Source organism: Canis lupus, chromosome 22 (genome assembly GCF_003254725.2).
Source record: "Canis lupus dingo isolate Sandy chromosome 22, ASM325472v2, whole genome shotgun sequence".
NCBI lineage: Eukaryota > Metazoa > Chordata > Mammalia > Carnivora > Canidae > Canis > Canis lupus.
Genome location: NC_064264.1, coordinates 5,037,808 through 5,061,242, shown reverse-complemented (window position 1 = coordinate 5,061,242; position 23,435 = coordinate 5,037,808). Strand labels below are relative to the sequence as shown.

Sequence of the window (23,435 nt, the reverse complement as noted above, 5' to 3'; positions counted from 1 at the left end):
GTGTGAAGTTACAAAGGACAGTGAAGGAGTAACAATATCTTAAGGGTGGCTGAGTTCTACTGTGATTCAGGAGAAAGAATAAATTGATCATAAGATCAGTCTATGAATGTGATTATTTATTTATTTATTTATTTATTTATTTATTTATTTATTTATTTAAGAGAGATCGAGGAGAGGCAGAAGCAGAGGGAGAGAGAGAGAGAATCCTGAGCAGACTCCCTGCTGAGCATGGAGCCCAACTCTGGGCTCGATCTCATGACCCTGAGATCATGACCTGAGCTGAAATCAAGAGTTGGACACTTAACCAATGGAACTACTCAGACTCCCCAAATGTGGTCATTTATTGAACACAAATTTGTGTTAGGTACTATGCTAGGGATTTCTCATTTCTTGAGTTCAGGATTTGCCTGCTCCTTCCTACAAACTTTTATTCACAGCGTTCCTTCCACTTATGATGACTTTTCCAATCAAGCCTCTTTTCCATTCTCATTTCTTCTGCAAAAATTACCTCCTCCTTAAAACAATTCCTGTTTAATCCTCTATGTTCTAATCACTCTGATTACTCTCATTCCCCTTGGTGTTTACATGTGCTGCTCAAGGAGGCTTTTCTGAACTTACATATGCTCAATTATGCTTTATGTGCTTCTCATTAAATTGGAAAGGACTGCACTTATATTGCTTGAATAAATTTCCTGAATCATGAGGTTGATGGGCTAGAAATACCATTGATAATGGTTTCCAGTATAGATGAGATTAACTAGGAAACTTACTCATACTTAGATACTCATCATTGAATTAAACGGTCCTAAGGCTTAAATTCACATATTAATTAGAATGCAGTTCTATCAGAATGCAAGTGTCGTTAAGATGCTCTTCTAAATTTTGCAGTTTATAATTTTACAAATCAAAATGCTATGCATCCATTCCTAGTAAGAATGGATGGATCTAGGTATCATTATTGATGGCAGCTAATATCACTAAAGGAAATAAAACCAAACAGTATAAAGAACACAGAATCACAATGAAGTAGTCCTGCCCAAAGAGTCAAGCCTGAATTTGGTTTATCCTCTATAATCCAAATGTCAAGTTTTAGAAAATGCAGAGGACAGAGGAATGTTAAATTGCAACATGGCAATGCAATTAGGAAATCCATACAATGAGAAACTTTTCCTTTAATAAATAAATTGCAAAGAAAAAATTGAGAGAGAAAGAGAGAAAGAGAGAGAGAGAGAGATGGCAGGAGAATTTATGGATTAAAATAGAATTAAAAGACATCTAAACCAATCACAAGGGACACCTGGGTGGTTCAGCGGTTGAGTGTTTGCCTTTGGCTCAGGTCATGATCCTGGGGTCCTGGGATTGAGTCCCACATTGGGTTCCCCACAGGGAGCCTGCTTCTCCCTCTGCCTATATTTCTGCCTCTCTGTGTCTTTCATTAATAAATAAAATCATTTTAAAAAGAAATTATGAAACAATTACACCCTTAAATATCGATTGGACATTTTTATAATGCCAAGTATTATTAATTTTTAGGTATAATTGTACTGTTTTTTAATAGGTCTCTTTCAGAGATGCATCCTGAAATATTTTTGATGAAATGATATGGTGTCTGAGATTTACTTCAAAATAATATAATAAGATAGAATTGGTTTAGAGATATACATAAGAAAACATTGTCCAGGAGTTGATTATTTTATTTTTTAAAGATTTATTAGTAAGTTTCCTAGTAATAATTTATTAGAGCAAGTAAGTTTCCTAGTAATAATTTATTAGAGAGAGAGTGTGTGTGTACACAGGGAGAGGAGCAGAGAGGAGAGAGTCTTAAGCAGACTCCACATTGAGTGCAGAGCCTGATGCAAGGCTCAATCTCACAGGCTCTGAGCTCATGACCTGAGCTGAAACCAAGAATTGTCTCTTTAAGCAACTACACCACCCATGTGCCTCTGGCCATGAGTTGATTATTGATGAAGTTGTGTGATAGGTACAAAGGAGCTTACCGTGCAATTATTTCCATTCATATGTTTGACATTTTCCATAGTAAGAATTTAAAAAATATATATTTTAAACAAAAGCATTATGCCAAGATCCGAGAGTCTGTATTTCAGCCTGTGTATCCTGTATCCCCAAATAGGGCATGTTTCGTTTTCTTTGTCCTCACCTACCTTTTTCCACGTGAAGTCATAACCATCCACATTAACTAGTGGCATCACATAGAAATCCACGTGCCTCAGAAGATTGGTGTACAGCATTTCTTGCCCATGTAATTGAGTTACCTGCAAATTAAACCAAGTGTGTTTAATAATACCTCTTTTAATTCCTTCTAAACTTAGTCTGTTTCTTTTATATATTTTATTTTTTTAAAAAAGAGTCATTTGGAATGTTTAGATTTGTGTATTTAACTTTCAGGAAGAGTATTAACTCCTTGAAAAGTCTAAATTTAGGGCATTATGCTACGCTGCCAAGTGGTGGCAAATGTCTTGGACATGGAAAAAAATGGTCTGCTTATGTAATGGAGGCAGAAAATAGAACCATATATTTTCTAAAGTTTTCTTCAAGAAGCAAAAGAACTCTTTATTAAAGTAATACAGCTCATTTCAGAGATTTAAGGAAACAAGACCTAGATATAATCCCACTCCTTTTTCATTTATCCATATTGATCAGAGTTTCAAGTAACCTTGTCCTATGCTCAGATACGACTAGTTTCTACATTGTCCTCATAACGTGGGGAGCTAAATTTTTAATGTTAATTCTTTCAACAAATCTATGAAACATACAACCGAACCCTCACTCACTCCTTCTGTTTGGAGTCTTGCTTTTTGGACCAGAAATTCCAGAGCTAATGGGAATCGTTTGTCAGAGTCCAACAAGAATTTCTTGTGGACCCCAACAAGGGGCTCAAACTCACAACCTTGAGATTGAGACCTGAGCTGATATCTAGAGTTGGATGCTTAACTGAGTCACCCAGGTGTTCCTTTTTTCCCTTTTTTTTCTTCAACAACTTTATTAAGATATAATTCACATAAAAGGAAACTCATCATTTTAAAATGTATAATTCAGTGACTTTAAAAAATATTTTCACAGAGTTGTGCAACCATCACCACTGACTTCAAAACATCTCCATCAGCCCCCCACCTAAAAAAATCCTTACCCATTAGGAGTTATTCCTCTTCCAGATATCCCGATATCCCCACACTCAGCCCTGACAATCGCTCATTAACTTTCTGTCTCTGGGGATTTATGCATTCTAGATATTTCATATAAATGGAATAGTAAAATATGTAGCCATTTGCATCTGGCTTCTGTTACTTAGCATAATGTTTGCAAGATTCATCCATTTTGTAGTATTAGTCACTACTTCATTCCTTTTCATTGGTGAATGATACTCCATTATAAGGATATACCACATTATTCTACTCATAAACTGATGGGCATGCTTTTTGACAATTATGAACAATGATGCCTTGAACATTTGTAAACTAACGTGTCTACTTCTCTTGGCTGTATACCTAGTAGTGGAATTGCTGAGTCATATGGTAATTCTATGCCTAACCTTTCAAGGAATTGCCAAATTGTAAAATAATGGGTGAACTATTTTACGGTCCCAACAGGAATAGATGAGGGTTCCAATTTTTTTCACATCCTTACCAACATTTGTTACTATCCTTTTTAAATTTTAGCTATCCTGGTGGGTCTGAAGTGGTATCTCAGTATGGTTATGATTTGCATTTCCCTAATGACTGGTGATGTTGAACATCTTTTCATATGCTTATAAGACATTCGTATATCTTCTCCGGAGAGTTGTCTCTTCAGAAACTTTGCCCAATTCAAAACTGGATTATTTGTCAGTTTATTGTTTATTTGTAAAATTTCTTTATATATTTTGGATAAAAGTTTATTATATATATTTCCCCCCATTCTGTGCATTGTCTTTTCATGTTCTTGATGACATCCTTTGTAAAGCACTAAGCTTTGTAATTTTGGTAAAGCTCTATTTATCTCTTTTTTCTTTTGTTGCTTGTGCTTTTGGCATCATATCTAACAAATAATTACCTAATCTAGAGTCACAAAGATCTATTACTTCTAAGCTTTCTTCTGAGAATTTTATAATTTTAGCTTTTAAATTTAGGGAATTGGTGATCTGAAGAACAATAGCAGGATAAAACCAGGACCTCAATGGAGAGGCTTCAGAGAAGTAAAGACAGAGGGAAATTGTGCATTAAGGAGGTTTTTCAATGCCTCTTCAATAAGAGGAGATGTGAATCCAAAATGGAGGGTGACTTGAGCAGATCAGCTAGCTAGTATTATAGCCTCCTCGGGACTTTGGGTATTTACTTGATTGGCTGAGGGTAAGATTGGGTTGTATTTGGTAGTTGGGCAAACCTGTGCTCTTTTCCAGGCATTGTGTGGATTAAGGGCAGAGTTACACAGATATAAAGAAATCTAAGAAACGTTCTCAATTAACCTTGTAAATAATGTTATTACTCATTAAGACATTTTCAGATTTGATATTTATCCAGCCATTTATACTTCAAAAACATATAATCTAGATATATAATCATATCATTGAAGTAATACAACCTCTAAGATTCTATAAGTCTTATAATTCTGACTTGGTATATCACCTGTGTTTAAAGACATGATTTTTTAAAATAACATTTTCAACCAAAATTAAACATGCTTATGAATCTAATAATTCTTTACTGTTAATTTGTAATTTGTGTATGATGGGGCTCTCCAAGCATGTGTTATCCAATGAGTTTTCATGGTATTTTATAAATATATTTACAGTCATGGTTTTGTATCTAGTCAATGAATAGTGATTCAACTACCTTAATGAGGTAGTTGGCTGAAGAAATTATGCCTGACACACAAGTGACAGCAAATAAATATTTGTTGAAGGAATGATTTACCAACAAGTAACATAGTTGAATTGTCCAAATATAAAAACTATGTAAGTATAAAAATAAGAGAGAAAAGATGAGAATAGAAGGTTCAGAAGCCTACACAAGAGTGAGAGATTAGGGGATGGGAGATAAAGGCTTGTCTGATTCCTATCAGCTTTACCTATGGCATATAATTACTCACCAACATTTTCCTGGAATACACCAAAGCTTTGTCTTTATAATGACCCTAAACAACAACAACAACAATACCTGCCAACAAATTAACCAGTAGCCATTTGACAGAATAAATTAGTACAAAAAGGCATATAAGATGCTATGAATGGAAAAATTTTAAAATAAACCATCACTGCCACTACCACTAGAAATACAGCAAAGAAGGTGTGGTGTATATATATTCAATGGAATACTATTCAGCCATCAAAAATGAAATAGTATCATTTGCAATGACGTGGATGGAACTAGAGGGTATTATGCTAGATGAAATAAATCAGAGAAAAATATTTATTGTATGATCTCACTCATATGTGGAATTTAAGAAACAAAACAGGATCATAAGGGAAGAGAAGAAAAAAAACAAGATGAAATCAGAGAGGGAGACAAACCATAAAAGACTCTTAATCATAGGAAACAAACTGAAAGTCACTGGAGGGGAAGAAGGGGGATGGGGTAACTGGGTGATGGACATTAAGGAGGGCACGTGATGTAATGAGTACTGGGTATTATGTAAGACTCATAAATCACTGACCTCCACCTCTGAAACCAATGGTCCATTATGTTAAATAATTGAATTTTAAAATTATTTAAAATTTAAAAAATAAATAAAAATAAGTAAAAAATTAATTAAAAAAAGAAACACAGCAAAGAGCTGTTAAGTCCCAGTTTTTCTACAATGACAATAAAGCATTTAGCACAATGCTAGGTACTCTTTGGCCCCGAGTTGTATTTGAGTCTAAAGTTGAAGCATTAATTTAAAATTTAAAAATAACAAGAGGATGCTGAATGCTGGTTCTGTGGAACAAACAGCACACTGAGTTATGGGTAACAACAACAAAAACTGATTTTAGAGATGTTTTTGTCCCTAATAAGCTGATAAAAGTGTTAAGTTGGAAAGGAAAGAGCAATAATCCAGTGTTCTAAGTATGATAATAAAATCAGGATATGCAACATAGCTCAGAAGAAGGACAATTAATTCTGTGAGGTGTTTGAGGTTAGAACTCCTGAAGGAGACAAGACCATTCGAGATACAGGTGAATGGATGATGAAGAGGTGTGGGGAATGACAGAAGTAGAAGGAGAGGAAATTAAGAAGTCAGATTGTTAAGTAGTTCCTTTTATAATTTCTGGTCACCGTCCTTGGCCATGTTCTGGATCTAGAGGTCAGGGAAAGAATTACTTTTGAGATCTAGAGGATGGCCATGGAGCAAATTTACTAAAATAGAGTTGAGGTTAGGTTTAGTGATGTAGAGTTCAACTTGCTGAGATGATTCTTTGGATAGATCTCACTTACGGACTTAGATAGAATTCACCCAGGATAGTGGCAAGCATTGGAAAAGAATAAAGAACCATGAGCCAGGTTCTAAGGAATTATCTGGAGGCCGTTAGATGACAGTTAAAAGAAAACAAGGGTAGCTCAACTGGTTCACTTCAGGAATTTGGAGAAAAAGGCAACAGCAGTACAGGTTTCCCACGCTGTCCAAAAGTAGAGCGTGCCTATGAGACTTTTCCAGAAGCCAACACAGCTTAAAGTGAAAAGTGCCCCCCACTTTCCAAACACTTTCACATTGGTACCTGTTTTTGCTAATTGAAAGAAACCTGAAGGGCATTTTTTTGCTTTTATGAAGAAAGCCATTCCCATATGAATGGAGGGCTTTCATCAAAGTGAAGCAACATATTGCAAACTTTTGGAAAGCAGGGGAAACCTGTATTAGGACAGGGGAACATTGATCCCCTCCTCGGATCCCTTGGCAGCTCCTCTCCTTGATAGAGGTTCTATGAAGCAGTGTCCATCACAAGCCACATGTCAGCTAAGGTGAGGGCAGCAGAAGGAGCTCTATGGAGGCCCTGAGGTTGCAGATGCCAACTTTGTGTGCAGCTACACAAAAGTTCTCCAGGTCAGAGGTTCAGAGGGAGGTTAGCACTGAGAAAAAGCCAGTTGGCCGGCCAAGTACTGAGCAAGGTGTGATGCCCAACACATGTTCCTTGGGCTTCTATGATGTGCTAGATGCTGAGTTTGGTCCTAGTGACCCGGTCATGCAAAAGCCAGCCTCGGCCCCTGCCTTTGCAGAAGTAGAAGGGATCTAAAATTGGCCTCATAGGAAGAAATGACTGGCTTCAGGCTGCCCAAAGTGTAGAGAAATGGGTTTCCCTAAGCTGAGACTGCATCATATTGAGTTGGAGAAGAGAGTGAGAGACTGTGATATACATATATATTGGTCTCTACCCCCCCCCCCCACTCTGGTTCCTGGCACAGATCTTGTAATTTCCTAAATGATAAGAGCAATAAGGACATCTTTGTTCCAGTGTTTGGTCTTTGTCCTCGGTTCCTGACACAGAACTTTTAAATCCTTTGGAATTTCCTGAGTGAGAGCAGTGTCTTTTGTTCTAATGAGATGATTCCTGGTGGGGTCCTGGAAGGAGACTGGTCAACAGAAAGACCAAGCCAGGAACTTTGAGCTTTCAATTCCAACCCTATCCTCCAGGAAGGGGAGAGGGATTAAAAATTGAGTTAATGATCCATCAGACCTACATGATGCAGCCTCTTTTAAAAATATAAAAAGTATGAGGTTCGAGGAGCTTCCAGGTTAGTGAACATGTGGACGTGCTGGGAGAGTGGCTCATCTGGAGAGGACAGGGAAGCTCTGTGGCCCTTCCCATATGCCTTGCCCTATGCATTTCTTCCACGTAGATGTTCATCTATATCCTTTATCATACCCTTTCAATAAGAAACTGGTAAAAAGTAAGTAAACTGTTTCCTCTGAGTTCTTTGAGCTGCTCTAGCAAATTAATCAAACCTAAGGAGGAGGTCGTGGGAACCTTTGATTTGTAGCTGATCTGTCAACACCACAGATAACAGCTTGGACTTTGAACTGGTATCTGAAATAATAAGGGAATAGTCTTGTGGGACTGAGCCCTTGCCCAACAGCATCTGACTCATTCTCCAGGTAGATAGTGTCAGAATTGAATCAAATTGTAAGACATATAGCTGGTGTCACAGAATTGCGTGGTATGGGGAATGACCCCATGTATCTGGTGTCAGAAGTGTTGTGCTTCTGGTAGTTGTACAAGAAGAAAGGAGAAACACAGGAATGGTGTAGATTTTCTTTATAGGGACTTAAAAGCTAAGACTTCTTATCTGGGTTCTTTACTTTTTAAATATAAAATCTATGCACGCAAAAATTTTAAATATTTTATTTTTCCTACTACAGTTGTTTGAATTGTTAGGAAAGGCAGACGATCTGGATTAGTTTTAGGTAGGCAAGGATGGATTCTCTCAAATGTTCATCAAAAGGAGTTGATTGACTGTGTTGCTTTGGGCTACAAAAACCAGATAAACATTGTTGGGGCAAAATACTTGACAGTAAGTTTTTTGAGCTGTATCTTGTTTCCCATGGTATCCCCAGAGTCTGGAAACTCCTAGACAATTTATAAATATTTGTGGAATAAATCATTTAATCTTGTAAAGGTTCGGCAAGTGGAAAGGGTAGAGGAGGGCATGTGTTATAGGAGAGAAGAAGTGTCAATTTGAGAAGGATGGCAAGTAAGGATGACTTCACCAATATGAATTAGAGTCAATACGAATTAGAGTTTCTTTCTGGCCCTTTCCAGGGTCAGTGATGGAATGAAAAAGAAGAGTTCTTTCTTGCCCACTTTTCACCTTTCTTCTTCCACTAACTGGTGATCCATTCACTGCCTAAAATGAATAAAATGAATAAAACTACCCAGCTTGGGGAAGGATTATTAAATGGTGGGGCTATGTTAAGGATCTAGTCAGTTGAGAGCTATCCTCATTTGGTTGAGGTGGTACCCATGGGTGGCTGGGAACTTTGCAGAAGACTAGGGGTGCTATAGCTCCCATCAGGGAGACAGAGAAGATGGCTAGGTAGGAGAAGGTAGGTAGAGAAGTTGTATTTGATAAGACCCAGTAGAGGCAGAAATGTTTTTACCTTTGATGTACCTCATTTGTTAAGACAGATCAATCTAAGTGGCTATCTTTAATTTTTTTTATTTTATTATTTTTTTCTTTAATTTTTTAAAACAACTCTATTTGTATAATTGTATACCTGTGACTACAGTGACAAGAACCATTGTAAGAAGGACACATATTTTAAGTTAGTCTTCCAGTGGCAAAGACTCTGTATAAATCAATAGAAAGGACATTTATCCCCATTATATGGGAACTGAAGCATAATTTTTATGCTTTCAATTATTATAGAGGTTTATGGTCATTATCATTTTTATGCCATACTCTTTGTCTTATGTATGGATTTTTTGCTGCCAGGGCCTTCTTCAGGGCAAAATCCCCCATTATAACATGAGATAAAATATGATCTGCTCTATAATGTTGTACTTCATGTTCAATGCCCAAGGGCAGTATATCGCTCTTAGTAAACATACTACAATTGCAAAATATTTCTTGATTATTTTTCCAGCGTTTGACCTTAGACAGAAATGTAGGAAGGAAAAGGTGAGCACTCTTTAGAGCAATTTAAATGCTTGAAGTTATGGTTCTCAAACTTCATATGCACAGAAGTCTCCTGGGCAATTTGTGAACATTGTAGATTACCAAACCTCGCCACCAGAGAGTTTAAGTTGAGAATTCTAGGATGTCGCGACTTGGGAAAATGCATTTAATAAACAGTCCAGTTGATTCTGCACATGTTGTCTTAGGCCATACATTGGGAAACTCTGGCTTAAGAGAATGTAAATACTCACATGGCCTATGAACCATAAGCAGAAAGCAGGGGATATCCATTCTCTGGCATGGATTCCACAGTCAATCCATATGGCATTTTTGGCTCTTTGTTCTTTTCTAGAAACCTGTCCAAGGAAAACCAACAACAATAACAAGAAGTTTCAGGATAATAACTTCCGTGTATATAGTGCTTATATTTAATGCTTTCAACAAATCTGTAAAACACATAATATTCCCTGCAGTCCTTTGAGGGTTTTCAAGGGACATTATAAGCTGGTAAGATTAAAAGATATTAGTTAAGGTCACATAACTGATGAGAGTCAGGACTGAGGTTTGCAAGCAGTTTTGATTTAATGTCCTCTTGTTCCCCCACAATTACCTAGTCATACCAGAGCTGCATGTGAAAGTACAGAAATAAAGGCCAGAGCACTAGTATTTCAGGCTGTATCTTGACACTTTTGTGAGATAAATAGGTATATGTAGCGTGGACAGCTTTCTGCAGGAGACCAGAACAAAGAAGGGTTTTGGAAAGGGAAGGCAGTGGTGCCAGAGATAAACTTGGACTCCCTCACCATTTTCCCCAGGGTGCATACGTCTTATGTTTAGACTATTTCCCCATTTCACACAAAAAGAAGCACACATCTCAGTTCACACAAACTTATTACCACCAGGTCCAGGGACAGAGGCCTTGTTCTGATTCATGATATGGGGAGCTAGTGCAAGCTGCCAATTCTGGAATAAGAACTCCCAATCTGTCCTCAATGATAGACTTTGGTACCTTCAGAAGTGTTTGCAAAAACACTTCCAAACAAAATGAGTCACGGTTCATTTTAAAACTTAGTTTTGACACAATTAGGGTACGGAAGGGAAGAAGAGTATTATAAAATTAAGCAAATATGTGGAGTTGAAAGTCCAAAATAAGAAAAAAAAAAGAGAATTAAATTTTTATTGCCATTCTCCAGCACTCGGGAGGTTTGTTCCAAACTAACCTGGAGCTAGTGATAATCCAGTAAGAAAGCAAGGGAGAAAGTCAAAGGGCTTTGGATTCAAAGAGTGAAACAGCACCCAGAATGAGAACTAGCTGGTTGATTTAATCTATTCAATGTAAAAGAAAATCTTGAGGTGTTTGGACTAGTCTCCTGACTCAACTTTCTAACAGTGCCAAGCAAACTCTCTCAGTATTGGTCCTGATGCTGGAAAGATGAAGGAATCCCAGAGACTCCTGTTGTGTACACATCCTTTGTCAAGTAAGACTGGGGCTAAGGTACGCAGGAAGCATGATCTTCCAATGTGTAAATCTGGGTCCTGGAAACACAGGTTCTAAAGAGTGCACACAATATGGCTGAAAGCAAAGGTCATGGGCAGGTAGACCACAATTGCATGGATCCAACTTGATGGACCAACTCAGCTGTCAAGAGGACCTGGAGTTTCATACATCTAGCTTGAGTTTGTATGGCAGGTTCTTGTCAAAACAGATGAAAATCCAGAAACCCCAACTTGAAATCTCACCTTTGGATGACTAAGGAGGTTCTCCTCTCACAATTTAGATAGATAATGTTGGGAAACTATATGTAAATTAAGTGTTATTAAATCAAATGTATTTTTCTGACACTTTTTTTTTTTTAGAACTTCTTAATTATTTTTTTTTGGTGGACGTGGGGAGCAGAGGAAACTGCTTAGAAAAAGAGATGCAGAATTAGAAATTAACAGCAGGAATTAGTATGGTTTCATGGCTCCCAAAAATTCTTTGGCCATATTCACTGACCTTTACTAATGTCAATTTATTCAACTAAAAGTAAATAACCAAATGGATAGGGATTGGAGCAGAAGCTATCATATCAGCCCTACTGCCAAGGCTCCCAACATTGCCCTGGTTCCTATCCTTCCCTGGGTTTGGTTATTATTTCTTTCATTCCAAAAACTACATCAGTGTCAGTGTTTGTCTAACAACAGATTCCTATCTGTTTTTTCCCCCCTAGGTAAGCCAGTCAGAGGTGGTGGCGATGATAGTAAATAAAGTCCTTATTCCACTTAATGTGGAAAAATAATCCAGACAACTCCCCTCCTTTTATGAAGGTAGCCACTGAACTCAGGAAGGTTAAATGGCTTATCTATGTCACAAAAAACAGAGACAGAGAAGAGTCTAAAAATAGGGTTTTCATGTACCAATGCTGCATTAGTAAGGGAAAGAATGTAAAGGTAAAAACCAATCCCCAAATAGCTGGATATTGAAATTGAGGAGCACTTGTAATACAAATATTTCCATAGCTCAAAGAAAAAAAAATCCAAGTTATAATAAACAGCAGGAAAGAATTAACACGTTCTCCAAGGTTGAGAGATCAATGAGTCTCCCCACAACACACCTTTAAAACATAAAGTGGGTACTTCTCGTATGAGGATCCAATGTGGATTTTTTCAACCATCTCAGGATAGTTTTCAGATATAATTTCCATCCAAGTGTAGATCTATCACAACAGAAACCAGAAGTCAGTCACAGAGCAAGTTCAAGGCATTTCCCTGGCCAAAGGAAGCAGACAACTTCTTCAAGGCAAGGCGGTCCCTTTAAAAGTTTTGTATAAAGAAAGAATGAAGAACCAAAGCCGTTGGGCCTATTTAGGAAAATCAATACAATTAAGGTTTTCAAAACATCAAGGTTTAAAGAAAGAGTAGAAAAGGACTAAGGAAAAAAAAAAAAAGAAAAGGACTAAGAAACTTATGACAAAGTAGGAAAAGTTAATCTTTAAAGTAGATCTCCAGAAAGTTATTTTTAAAGGCTCTTACATTGAATCCCTGCCTCTGTGTGCGATATCCTCTTTATCATTCATTTGTGAATTCACATTTCTATGGGACTTTTTTTTTTTAATATTCACTTTTCAAGGGTAACCTGAGGTAGTCCTGGGCGCTCTCTCTGTACAGGATAAATAGCAGTGCCATTGTTTCCCACTAGAGACCTGTGTACTCACAACAAGATGCGTAAAATGACAGGAGGCAAGGGTGAGGACAATCTGGAAGAAAAATATTCTCTTTCTCTGAGAAGCTTGATTCAGAAACTTTCTCTTGGCTGGAAGTCTAGTGGTACTGGTGATTGTCAAGATGACAGTGGAAGGAAAAAATAAAACCTCCTGGCCCTGATTTTAGGGTAGTGCCCACTTCAAAGCAGGGTTTGAATGTTGGAATTCAGTCATGTTTTAATGGAGACCAACTTCTCAAGGGCCATACTTGTATTTTTATACCTTCTGAAATGGGAATGACCAACCCTTGCCCTTATCTCTAGGATCTTACCAAGAGGTAATTTCAGACTGCAATCCCAGCTGATGGGAACTGCAACACCATTTGCCCACGGATCCTCTTAGAGTAATATAACTAGGGTGAGTGGTTGTCCGGTGCTGGGAATTAAGAAGCTCTTGGAAGGCCTACCTGTCACCAAATACCGATGCTGTCTGTGTCTGAGGTATTGGGCATCTAACCATCAGAGATTTCCTCAATGGGTCTCTGTTTATCATGCCACTCTTCTAAGGCATGAGTACATCTGAGAGATCTACTACAAGGAACCACTTTGTGTCACAGTATTCATGGTTCAGTAGATTTCCTCCCACCAGGGAGGTGGCATTGGATGAAGGCAGCTTTACCGAATCCTTGATTCATTTGTGTCACAGTATTCATGGTTCAGTAGATTTCCTCCAACCAAGGAGGTGGCATTGGATGAAGGCAGCTTTACCGAATCCTTGATTCATTTCACAATCTAATCTGGTGTAATGAAGGTAACATCCTTTGAATAACTTGCTTCTTTTGCTATTTGTTTTAAGCAGTATTTTTTTTTGCCATTTGTTTTTCTTTCCATAGTAGATTAAGGTGTCCTAGTGAGAATCAATGACAAAAGAACACCTCTTGCCCACCAGGGGACCTTGTGGTAGGGGCTGAAGGGGAGATCAATGCTGAAGGGGAAGGAAGGCCTTGGAATTTCCTGAGAGAAGATGGCCACAGTTCCTATGAACCCTAAAGGATTGAGGATAGGAGGGAAGAGAGGTCCAAAATGTGTTCTTCGATGTCATTGTTATGAACTGAATTGTGTTCCCCTCCAAATTCAAGTATTGAAGCTCTAAACTCCTGTAGCTTAGAATGTGACTATCTTGGGAGACGGGGCCTTTAAAGAGGTAATTAAGTTAAAATGAGGCTGTTACCGTCGGCCCTAATCCAAACTTACTGGTGTCCTCATAAGAAGTGGAGACTAGAACATAAACACACACAGAAAAACCAGGGACGTGTATACAGAGAGAAGGGAACGTGAGGACACAGTGAGAAGACAGGCATCTGCAAGTCAAGGAAAGACTCCTCAGGAGAAACCAACCCTGCTGACAACTTGATTGTGCACCTTCAGCCTCCAGAGCTGTGAGAGAATAGATTTCTGTGGTTTAAATTACCCAGCCTGTGGCACTTTGTTAGGGCAGACTAATACAGCCATGGCCTTTCCTTCACCCTCCTTCTCACCCCCCCCCCCCCATATCTTCCCAACTCTGTCCTGGACACAAGGTAAGAAAAAGTAACCTTCTTGAACAAAATAATTAAAAAATACTTCAAAAATATTTAAAAACCCTTCTTCTTAAGGCATTCCCGTCTTTCGACCAAATTCAGCACAGCAGTGACATATTTATCTTCCCCATTTTGGAAATCATGCTGACCGAGCTTCTCAACTGCTGGCATCGAGTTTGCTTCTGCAGGGCTGATAATGGACCCTGGAGGGAAGAGGTCGCAGCAGAACAGAGACAAGGGAGGAGAGATAAAGGAGGGGGATGCAATTTTAAGCTCCCCATCAATCAGCCAGGCACATTGATTCGAGAAGCAGACTGAGTTCTGGTTTAACTAACTGGAAAGGAACAGATGCTTTTGAAGATTAAATAGAAAATTGATTCTTAAGTCTTAGATGTCTTAAAAACATGGATATAGTCCCCAACAGTTTCTGGGCAGCAAGCCAAAGATGATAAAAATGCTTATATTAAGCAGTATAACAGCATACTCCAAGGAAAGAAAAAGGTATTGAGGGATTTTTATTACTTGGAGCATACTATATATAAAAAAAGAAAGTCCTCCAAGGAGTTTACCCTCTCAACTAACAAATATGGAGTATTACATGAAAGCTTACTCTGGTCAATTGAGCCCCAGCATCTTTCTTAGGTTCCCTCTAGAAAAATTAGAACCTGTAAGTAGTGATAGAAAAAAAAATCAACTTCTTAAAGATTAAAATACAGGTGTTGTTATTATTATTAGTTCAAATAGATTCTTCCTAAGGGGGAATAAAATGCACTTGTTTACAGTGTGCTAAATGCGAGTGAATAAATTCCTTTAATTCAGTGAGATAATGTAGCAATTTTTCAGTAAGAGTACAATCAAAGTAATGGTCCAAAAAGACATGATTCATTGGATTGTTAAACTTTTTGTGCAGTTTCAATGAAAAGGCTCTATTTTTAAATTTCCGGTTATTCCTTAGCATGCAGTATTACTCCTAGTGGTTAGAGATACTCTCAGCTGTGGACAAACAGCCTACTAGAGGCAGTTTACCAAACATGATGCAATCTTCTCAGGAAAGACAACTTACAAGAGGATAAGTTACCACTGTATAATCAACCTAATCATGATTTTTTTTAACCCTCTTTCACTAATTATATTTCTTTCATAATATCCCACATGGTTGAAATGGCAATGCTAATGAAACGAAAATTGGAATTTTGGAGAGAAATGTAATGACTTACTTCATGTAGTGGGTGATACCGTTCATAGAAGGAGGAGGAGGTCCGGGGGCTGAGGGTGTTGTTGGAGGTTTGCTGTTGGATAAGATCTTTCACTTCTTCCACCAAGACTCTGGGGAAAACCAGAGGGAGAGCTGGTTTCTAAACCGGACTCATTTTCCCGTGGCCCATTGCAGGCACAGCAACAGGTGCGCATGGGGAAAACATCACGGGGAAATCCACTGAGCCAAAATTCATCAGGGTGTACACAATAACCCCTGACACTGCAGCAAGCAGTGCTGACATTCAGGGGCCACATGGTGCTGGAGAGAAAGTGGCTCCTACGTGGGATCTTGGAGGGCCTCCCCCTTTTCCCACCGTTACCAACATTCCTCTATTGTGATTCATCGGTGTCTTTAACATAGGTCAACAGAAAAAAAAAAAAAAAAAAAAAACATAGGTCAACAGATGATTTTCTGAAATCCAGAGTAACAAGGTATTATTCTACTTTCAGTGAAGGACCAAGGAGAAGCAGAAAACCTTTCCTTTTTGTTTTTCATTGTGACAATCATTGACCTGTACCCGATGCTCTGCAGAGCTAAGGACGATCAAACCTCTGGAGGCACAGGGAAAGGGGAGGCATCAGAAAGAGAGCTTGTTTAATTCTCTTAACGAGTGCCACGTTGTTAACTACGCAAGCATTTTAACTGAATTAAGCTGTTCCGTCACTTGGGATTACTGGTTTGAGTGTTGACTATCATTTTTGTATCATTTTCTTTTTTTTTTTTTTAAGGCCAACAGATAAAAGGCAAGGCTTTGACATGAGAAAAGTCTGAGTTCAACTCTTAGCTCTGCTATGTTGTGTGCGGTGTGATCTTGTGAGATTCCTTTGTGACCTATGAAACATTTTTCCATCTGCATAATGAGGATAGTACCTCACAGAGCTAAATAAGAATTAAACAAAGCAGCATGTAGGAGGGCTCGGCACAGTTCCTGGGAGGCAGCGAGCACCTATAACACAGTGTGAATAATGGTCGTGGCCTATTCTCCAAAGGCCGCCCGGTGATACACAGAAGGGAGCCTGGCCTCCAGGAGGTGCCACGGTGGCTGGCGGAAGACTGGCTCTTAGGTAGCGGATGCAGGAAGGAGGCTTGGGACAGGAGAATCCAAAAGGAAGGGGACATGGAGTCTGAACAGAAATTGCCTCTGATACAAGGTTTAGTTGAGGGCCGGACATTCAGGAATGCTCACTGACCTTGTGAAGCAAGGAAGGAACCAGAAATCCCCTTTAGCAGCTGCTTTTTCAAGAGATACCAACAAAACCTACTAAGATGAATGAAAATTTTGTTCCTCAGGTCTAGGCACAGAAGGGAGGGACTATGAGAAGGAAGGAATGAGGAGGAACTATAAGAGGCTCCCCAGATCCCTGAGTCTGACGCATTCTAGATAAGGGACCTAGGGCATGAGAGATTAAGCCACTCCTCCAAGGTCGAAGAGCTCCAGCCACTTGGGTTTCATCCCCAGGCCACTTCAGAGATTTCATGAATCTCTGAATTCATGAAATCAGAGATTTCATGTTGCCATGTTCGATGTGTTTATTTTTCCAGGAAGCAGTTCTATTATCTGCTGGTAAAATGCATCATAGCTGCTTATAACGGCTACTCGATCCATATTGAATGATGCCTACCTGAATAGGATGGTGCTGTCGTGTAAATGAGCTTTCACATTGCTTACATCGGATGCGTTCACAAAAAAATGGACTTCTTTCTTCTTTTCAATAAATTCGGCTGTTACTGGCTGCCAGAGAACAATCTGCATTTTCAAGGGGAAAATTGATAAAAACAAAAACACTTGTTCACATCATTGTCTTCTGTGGCTAAAGCCATAAAAGTGTGTCAATAGGAAAAATGAAAAGGACATTTCCTGGCCACGGGTCACCATTCCCGCATGTGGCAGTGTAAACATTTATTTTGCAGGGCGCTTGTTTTATTCTTCTGTGGAACCCCAGTTGCTAAAGAGAGCCTGGGACCTACACGGCACTCAATAAATATTTGGTGAGACTGGAATAAATGAGTGAATGAATATATTTATGACCCAATTATAGAGCCGACTGTGCATGTCAGATGTGTAAAGGAGAAATGAAATTCTGTCTAGAAAGATAGTTCATTAAGTGTTGACTTTAATAAAAATTCCAATTTAATAAGAACTGACATTATTATCCTGTCAGTATTGCTTTTCTTTAATCTAATTATGGACTTTGGGTCATGCCTTCCAATAATATTTACTTTTTTTTTTTCGATTTGACTCTGCTCTCTCCAAGCACTTTCACACCCATTTCCTTTGCCTATTATAATTACCCTTAGCTATAGGCTTGGCAGGTGTCGTTATTTTTATTGTTATTATTTCATTGGAAATAGTGAAGTTAATGCTCAGAGGCAGAGACAAAGGTAGAGGGAGAAGCAGGGTCCCTGCAGGGAGCCCATGCAGGACTCAATTCCAGGACTCTGGGGTCACGACCTGGGCTAGAGGCAGATGCTCAACCACGGAGCCACCTGGGCGTCCCCTTCTCTGGCATCTTTAATCTGGTTTTGACGTCTGCTTCTTAGAGAACCTTGACTGACAAATAGAGAGCCATCAATTTTCTACCATGACATTTTGTAACTCTTGTCAGCTTTCTACACCGTAAGCATTCTGCGGAGATGGTTCCCAGGCATAAGATTTTGATAAATGTTCCCTCATGGTTTTGCTGCTTTTATAAACCATTGCTTTATGAGCAAAGTTCTATTGGGCTTCTACTGTCATAACATGCTTGCAAGTATACACTTTAAAAAAAAAAAGATTTTATCTATTTATTCATGAGACACACAGAGGCAGAGACACAGGCAGAGGGAGAAGCAGGCTCCCTGCAGGGAGCCTGATGCAGGACTAGATCCCAGGACCCCAGGGTCATGGCCTGAGCCAGAGGTACAGGCTCAACCATGGAGCCACCCAGGTGTTCCGTAAGTATGCACTTGAATTATCTACGTATCATTATTATGAATTTGGCTGAAAGGCCAATAGCACAAATGAAGAAGTTTTGATTTTAGCAACCAAATGTGGGGAAGGGGAGGAGGCTACAAGAGGAGGGGTTTAGGGGTACCTGCACACCTGCATGGCTCAGTTCCTTAAGCGTCGGACTCTTGATTTCGGCTCGGGTTGTGATCCCAGGGTCATGAGATCGAGCCTTGAGTCAGGCTTTGCAATGGGTGTGGAGCCTGCTGAAGATTCTCTCTCTCTCTTTGCCTCTTCCCCCTGCTCGTGCTCTATCTCAAATTTTAAAAAGAGGAGTTTATACCAGCTGTATATATATATGTGTATATATATATATACACATATATATGTGTATATATATATATGTGTGCGTGAGACAACATATGAGAGAACATGGCACACAAAATTTATACATAATGGAGCCAATATACACGTGACCCTTGAAGAGTGTAGGGTCGGGGTGCAGACTCCCATGCAGCTGAAAATCTGCCTATAACTTTTGACTTCACCAAAACTCTACTAGCAGCCCACTGTTAACTGGAGCCTTACGGATAACATAAATGGTTGATGAACACGTATCTCATATATTGTGTGCCTCATATACTGTGTTCCTATAATAAAGCAAACCAGGGCACAGAAAATGTCATTAAGAATCATAAGGAGGAGAGCCTGGGGGGTTCAGTTGGTGAGCACCTGCCTTTGGCTCAGGTCATGATCTCAGGGTCCTGGGATCGAGCCCCGCATTGGGCTCCCTGCTCCATGGGGAGTCTGCATCTCCTTCTCCCTCTGTGCACGCTCTCTCTCAAATAAATTTTAAAAATCTTTAAGAAAACAAAGTCATAGGAAAAATACATTTTCAGTACTATACTCTATTTCTCAAAAAAAATTTTAAAAATCTGTGTGTATGTGGATCCATGCAGTTCAAACCAGTGCTATTCAAGGGTCAAGTGTAAAGATAAATGAAGAAGGAATTACCTCATATGCTGTAGTAAGATTCCGCAGAATCTGCACTTGCTTGGAGGTTCTAGGAAAAGCAGATAAAACCTGGCCACTGGGGAAAAAAATAAAACAGAATTTTGATGTTAAGTAAAAAAGTGAAAATGGGACACCTTAGACCAGTGAAAAGGAAACAAGCTTTTTAATTGTTAACAGAGGATCTTGCCGTGGATTAAGTGTTAAAAAGAGAACATAGACTTTCTCATTCTTTCTGCTCCTGAACAACGGCCAGATCAATAACTCTCTTGAATGGGAGCCCTTACTTCTTTTTTCTGTGTGTGCAGGTGTGCACCTGGGTATGTTTTAATTTTAAAAATTCAATATTGGATGCATAAGGGAATGTTTATGTCAATGCTTGCTTATTAATTAAATGAGTGCTTGGGAACCCATTAGGCCACTTAAGAAATCCAGCATTATAGGGTGTCCTTGAAGCTCCTGAGGCCTGGGTCCAGCTCTGCCTCCCCGCCACATCCCCAAAGGTGTCCACGACCCTAAATCTCCACCTTGCTCATGCCTTTACTGTCCCTCTACAGTGTGGATTCTTAAACACACGTGTGGATCCTTGGATGTGTAGATTCTTAAGCTACACTTAGACTGATTGGCTCCATTTAACTCTGTAACAACGTGTAACAACGGTGCACTCTATGTATCGTTCCGTATCTTGTTTTTCTCCCTCAACATTGTATTTTCAGGTTTATCATCTGTGTTGAAGGATGTAGCCATAGTTCACACGTGCTGGCATTCGTCTACAAGTGGAATTGCTATATCTTGGGGTGGGGGGTACACACACTTTAATTTCATAGAATAGTACCGCTTTATTTCTCAAACTTTTTGTACCAGTTTCATATTTTCACCAGCAGTGGAAACGATTTCCTATTGCTTCTTCTTGCTAATATTTGATGCTGTCTGACTTTTTAATTTTTCCAATCAAATGGTTGTGAAATGGAACCTTCTTACAATTTTATTTCTAATTTTCTGATTTACTAGTGAAGTAGAGTTATTTCCATCCAATTATCTTTTGTGAAAATTGACTAGTATTTCTTTTTTATCATCTAGGTACTAACCCTTTGTCAGTTAGATATATTGAAAATATCTTGTACCAGTTTGTCTTTTTTCTTTCTTTATGATATATTTTTATCTATCATTCCCATCTATAGTTGTGGTTTCCTATGTGTTAAGAACTTTTTCCCAATCCCTAGATCTTTAAGATATTCTCTTATATTACTTTTGCCTTTCTTTTTTTTTAATTTGAATTCCAGTATAATGTACAGTGTCGTATTAGTTTCAAGTGTATAATGTAGTGATTCAACAATTCTATACATTACTCCGTGTTCATCACGATAAATATATTCTTAAGTCACTTCACCTCTTTCACCCATTCTCCCCCCCACCTCTGTTGTGATAACCATCAGTTTATTTTCTATAGTTGAGTCTGTTTCTTGGTTTTTCTCTCTTTTTTTCTTTTGTTCACTTGTTTGTTTCTTAAATTCTACATATGAGCGGATCCCTGGGTGGCTCAGCAGTTTGGCGCCTGCCTTTGGCCCAGGGTGATCCTGGAGACCCGGGATCAAGTCCCATGTCAGGCTCCCTGCATGGAGCCTGCTTCTCCCTCTGCCTGTGTCTCTGCCTCTCTCTCTCTGTGTGTGTCTCTCATGAATAAATAAATAAAATATTAAAAAAAAATACTACATATGAATGAAATCATATGGTATTTGTTTTTCATATGATTTCATTCATATGTAGTATTTATTTTTCTGATTGACTTATTTCACTTAGCATTATACTTTTTAGATCCATCCATGTTGTTGCAAATGGCAAGACTGCATTCTTTTTCATGGCTGACTAATATATAATATATATATTTATATTTATATATACATATCACAGCTTCTTTATCCATTTATCTATCAAAGGACATTTGAAAAAAAAAAAAAGGACATTTGGGCTGCTTCCATAATGTGGCTATTGTAAATAAGGCTGCAATAAACATAATGGTGTATATTATCTTTCCTAATTACTATTTTCATATTCTTTGGATAAATACATAGTGGAACTACTGGATCATATGGTAATTTTATTTTTAATTTTTTGAGGAACCTCTATGCTGTTTTTCATAGTGGCTGCACAAGTTTGCGTTCCCACCAACAGTACATGAGGCTTCCTTTTTTTTTTTTTTTTTTTTTTTACCATATCCTCACCAACTTGTTATCACTCTGACAGGTGTGAGGTGATAGCTCATTGTGGTTTTGATTTGCATTCCCCTGATGATGAGTGAGGTTGAGCATCTTTTCATATGTCAGCCATCTGTATGTTTTCTTTGGAGAAATGTCTGTTCATGTCTTTTGCCCATTTTTAATTGGACTATTTGGGGGTTTCTTTGGGTTTCTATTGTTTTGGTGTTGAGTTGTACAAGTTCTTTATATAGTTTTGATAGTAACCCTCTATCAGAGATGTCATTTGCAAATATCTTCTCCCATTCAATAGGTTGTCTTTTAGTTTTGTCTTTTGTCTGTCTTATTGATATTTTTAAATCTATTTGAAAATTATTTGGGTGCGTTGGAAAGAAGTCCTTGAGTTGCTTTTTTCTACTTAGCATCATTTGTTAATCACTAATACTTTCCCCAGGATCAGCTATGCCATTTCTGTCATATATGTTTTCATACTCTTTGCCAGAGACTGCTTGTTCATCATGTCATTTTTCGTTTCTGGGGATACACCAAAACACTGCATTCCCCATTCTTCTGTGTGGTTGTGTTGAGACCCTGTGCCTGCGTTCTCAGCAACAGGAATATGGGGAGGGGGGAGTGATGTGCCACAGTTAAGAGCAGGTGGGAGTCTTTACGTGCTATGTATTCTCACCCTGGGGCTAGAAGCAGAGAATCAAGGGAGTTACAGTAGGGAAGTAGTTCAGATCTCCAAGGTGGAGGAGAGGACCAGGGAGAGATGGATAGCTTCATCAATTGGTGAGAAGAATGAGAAACTTTTGTTGTGGCAAATAAAGCTATTTCAGGATGCATTAGTTATACAGGCCAATCAAGGATTACCCTTACTCATGTGGTGTGGTCTATTTCTTGGATCTCTTTTATGTTCCTTGGATTTACTTGTCTATCCTTAGGCTGATACCATTCATTTGTGGGATTGTAGATTCCTATTAAATCCTAACAGCCTACAGGACAAGCTCGTGCTTCCCCTCTCCCTTGTCTAGTTCTTTTTAGAGATTTTCTTGTATTGACATTTTGCTTTTCCAAATAAATTTTATTTTTATTTATTTATTTTTATTCATTTTGTATATTTTTACCAAATAAATTTTAAAAATCAGCTTGTCATGTTCCATGAAAAAGGTTTAGGTTTTGATTAGTATTATTATAAAGCAATAATTTGGGAGAATTGGTATTCTCCTGAGTCTCCTTATCGTTAATATGATAGATTTGTCTACTGGTTTAGGCCTTTTTAAAATAACGTTCAAAAAAAGTTTTATAATCTTATCCATAAAAATATTACATACTTTTAATTATACTTATCCTAGGAAATTTCCTTTTTCTTTTATAAATGGTGATTTGTAAAATATTCCATCTCTTAGTTCTTTCTTTTGAGGTATAGGAATGAAATTAATTTTTATATATTGATTTTTCTATCCAGGTCCCTTGGTAGTTTTGATCATTTTAAAGTAGAAATGTTGCTTTTTTCTTTGCAAGAAATCATTATAATTGCACATATTAAATTTTGATTCTTTCATTTCAATGCTTATAGATTTTTTTCTTGCCTTACTGCACTGATTAGGATCTATAGTACAGTGTTGAATGGCAGTGGAAATAATATGCATGATGCATAATTTTTAAGAAAAGCTTTATAATGTTTTACCATTAGGATG

At 38.3% G+C, this 23,435-nt stretch overlaps 1 protein-coding gene across 1 annotated transcript in view; it reads right to left on the bottom strand.

The window, feature by feature from the left end:
• CPB2 (carboxypeptidase B2) overlaps window positions 1–23,435 on the bottom strand; it is a 51,419-nt gene that overhangs the window by 14,270 nt on the left and 13,714 nt on the right. The window contains exons 2-7 of the mRNA XM_025478279.3: window positions 19,544–19,619; window positions 17,226–17,350; window positions 15,563–15,671; window positions 12,179–12,280; window positions 9,836–9,940; window positions 2,163–2,273 (exon numbers count right to left, since the gene is read on the bottom strand). Of these exons, the coding sequence (XP_025334064.1) occupies window positions 2,163–2,273; window positions 9,836–9,940; window positions 12,179–12,280; window positions 15,563–15,671; window positions 17,226–17,350; window positions 19,544–19,619 (628 nt within the window). The remainder of the gene's footprint in view (window positions 1–2,162; window positions 2,274–9,835; window positions 9,941–12,178; window positions 12,281–15,562; window positions 15,672–17,225; window positions 17,351–19,543; window positions 19,620–23,435) is intronic.